This window comes from Acanthisitta chloris, unplaced genomic scaffold (genome assembly GCF_000695815.1).
Source record: "Acanthisitta chloris isolate BGI_N310 unplaced genomic scaffold, ASM69581v1 scaffold34755, whole genome shotgun sequence".
In the NCBI taxonomy this organism is placed as follows: Eukaryota; Metazoa; Chordata; class Aves; order Passeriformes; family Acanthisittidae; genus Acanthisitta; species Acanthisitta chloris.
Window position 1 is genome coordinate 51 of NW_008673707.1, and position 2,309 is coordinate 2,359.

Genomic DNA, 2,309 nt, shown 5'->3' on the forward strand with positions numbered 1-2,309 from the left:
CACAGCCCTGCATCCTGACAGTGCCTGCTGCCTTCCCTGCACTGCCTGCCTCCTTCCCGCTGGAAACAGCCTCCCCCGGCCTCATCATGGCTGCCAGGGTAAGGGGCCACAGTGGGGGCAAGGAGCCAGCTTGGCCCCCACAGCCAGGCTGCTGGGTGGCACTGGCCGTGGCACTGGGTGCACAGGGCTGGCTCTACACCATGGCACCTGCTGTGCACTGCAAAGCACTGGGAGAGGTGCTGGAAGAGGGCCTGGCTGTCACAGGGACACCCTCATGCCTCCCCCTCTGCACGCTCAGGCAGGCTGGGGGCTGCCTGGCATGGGCATGGGGCAGTGCTGCCCACAGCAGACATAGCTACAGGATGGCTCTCCCACCCCTGGAGAGTCAGGAAGGGGAAATGAGTGCATTAAGCAACCTGCCTTCACGTTCTGCAGCCACCCTGCTCTCTTGTACAGACCCAACACTTTTTACAGTAAAAGCACTTAGTAAAACCCCAACCTGTGTCTTCCCTGTGAGCCTGGCAGCATGCTGGACCTCTGGAGAGGAGGGCAGCGCTGGGCTCTGCTCTAAGCCAGGACAGCCCCAGCCAAATCAGCGGTGGTAGTCGATTCTTTAATGATAATTACATCTCAGAAAGGGTCTAACAGCAGCTGATTGTCAGACTTGTACAGTTTCCTTAAAAATATAAAATCTAAGGAGGCTCCTATCTGTTCTGGTGCAGACACTGCCCAGCCCCTCACACATACTGCTTCTTCTTGGTGGCTGCCTTGCTTGCCAGGTCCTTGGCTTTCTCCGTGGCAGCCAGAGCTGTCTCCTTGGCTTTCTCGGTCGCTTCCTTGGCTGTCTCCACCAGTGTTTTGGATGGAGCTTCTCCTAGAACATGGAAGCTGTTAACCCAGCCCTGGCAGGTCCCTGCCCTCGGGAGTGCTGGCTTGACCGGCCCTGCCACCTCAGCACTGAGGCACTTCCCCACGCAGGGAGGAAGATGAGCCCAGTGCTCCTGACCCCAGCACGTCAGGGCACATCATGCAGGGGAACCACAGGCACGTGACTGCAGCCACGCTACCTCCCCTCCTGCCTGCACTCCGCCCCTGCCCATCCCTGCAAGTGCTGCTGGGCTACTCTGCTTGGGAAGAGTGGGCTGTGCCAAGACGGGGCAAAGGCAAAGGGTGAGGATTTCGCAGTCCGATCAGTTCAAGCTGCAACCTGCCCGTGGACTGGAGTGTTCCCAGTGTGACCTCTAACTCCAAGAGACCCGTCCCGGTCAGCCCCAGGTTGCCCTTGGTGCCCACCTTGCATTCTTGCTAGCACGTATTCAAATCCCTTAGTGCTCTTGGTCACGTTGCTTTTGAACCTGGCCAGACCAAACTCCTGCAAGGGAAAAAGACAGTGAAGGTACACGCCCAGTTCCCTGTCACACACAGCCCCCAGGGCTTTGTCCCACTGTGCAAAAATTAGTTTGGCATTGATGGTTCTGGGTGCCCCAAGAGAATGAGGGGAGCAAGGAGGAAAAACCAGCACAAGGAAGGGGTAGAGCAGTGGGAGCAGCAGCTTAAAGTCCTCCACAGAAAGGGGGGATACAGCCTGCTCAGCAGCTAGCAGTGCTCACCTGGATGGCCCGTGAGACACCAAACAGGCTGGAAGTTATCCAGGCTTCCCGCTTGACCTCGGTCCAGTTGCTGTTCTCCGGGTTCACCCGGTACACACAGCGCTCCTCCACCACCTGCAGGAGGCACAACCTGGCTGTGAGCACTGCTGGGGCCCTTCCACCCCGTCCTGTGCCCACCCACCCACAGCACCTACCATGAGGCGAGCATGGTTGATGTTCCAGGTGAATGTGGTCATGGTTCGGTTCTTGGGGTCCACGATAGAGTCCTCCAGGATGTACACAGAGTGGGCGACATTGGCTGGGAAGAGGCGCTCGGCCCAGCGTGGCATCCGGTTGGTCTTGGTCAGGAGCCGCCGGGAGAGCAGCTTGTGGTCCGGTGTCACCTCCCGGTGCACGATGTCTTCAGTCAGGACATGTTTGCTAAAATGGGGAAGAAAACATCAAGCCCTGCTGCTGCACAGTCTTCCCGCGAGGTTGGAAACCATCAGACACTGCGGGATTAAGGGAGAGGGGGAACATGATGGGCACTGCTGGTGCAGCACACCCATCCCAGCAGGCTGGAGGGGGCGAGCAGAGCCCCCGCGGGACCCTCAGGGAAAAGGCTGGGCTAGGGCGGGGACACCATTCCCAGCTGTGACTAGGGTGGCAGGCAAAGGGCCCCGGAGGAAAGGGCTGAGTTAGGGAGAGACCACCCCCAGG

At 59.2% G+C, this 2,309-nt stretch overlaps 1 protein-coding gene across 1 annotated transcript; it reads right to left on the minus strand.

Annotated features, from left to right (window-relative positions):
• Positions 1-592: 592 nt before the first annotated feature.
• PRELID1 (PRELI domain containing 1) lies at positions 593-2,038 on the minus strand. Its single transcript, XM_009075050.1, has 4 exons — positions 1,805-2,038; positions 1,611-1,724; positions 1,294-1,372; positions 593-874 (listed from the first exon to the last, which is right to left on the minus strand). The coding sequence occupies exons 1-4, from the start codon at positions 1,937-1,939 to the stop codon at positions 738-740; spliced, it is 465 nt and encodes a 154-aa protein (XP_009073298.1). The 5' UTR covers positions 1,940-2,038; the 3' UTR covers positions 593-737.
• Positions 2,039-2,309: the final 271 nt, after the last annotated feature.

Excerpts from the sequence above, each read along its gene's own strand:
- PRELID1 (XM_009075050.1), bottom strand. The coding sequence starts at position 1,939 with ATGCCACGCTGGGCCGAGCGCCTCTTCCCAGCCAATGTCGCCCACTCT. Across the intron at positions 1,725-1,804 it reads TCAACCATGCTCGCCTCATG|GTGGTGGAGGAGCGCTGTGT; the intron begins GTAGGTGCTGTG and ends TGCCTCCTGCAG. Across the intron at positions 1,373-1,610 it reads GTGTCTCACGGGCCATCCAG|GAGTTTGGTCTGGCCAGGTT; the intron begins GTGAGCACTGCT and ends TTTCCCTTGCAG.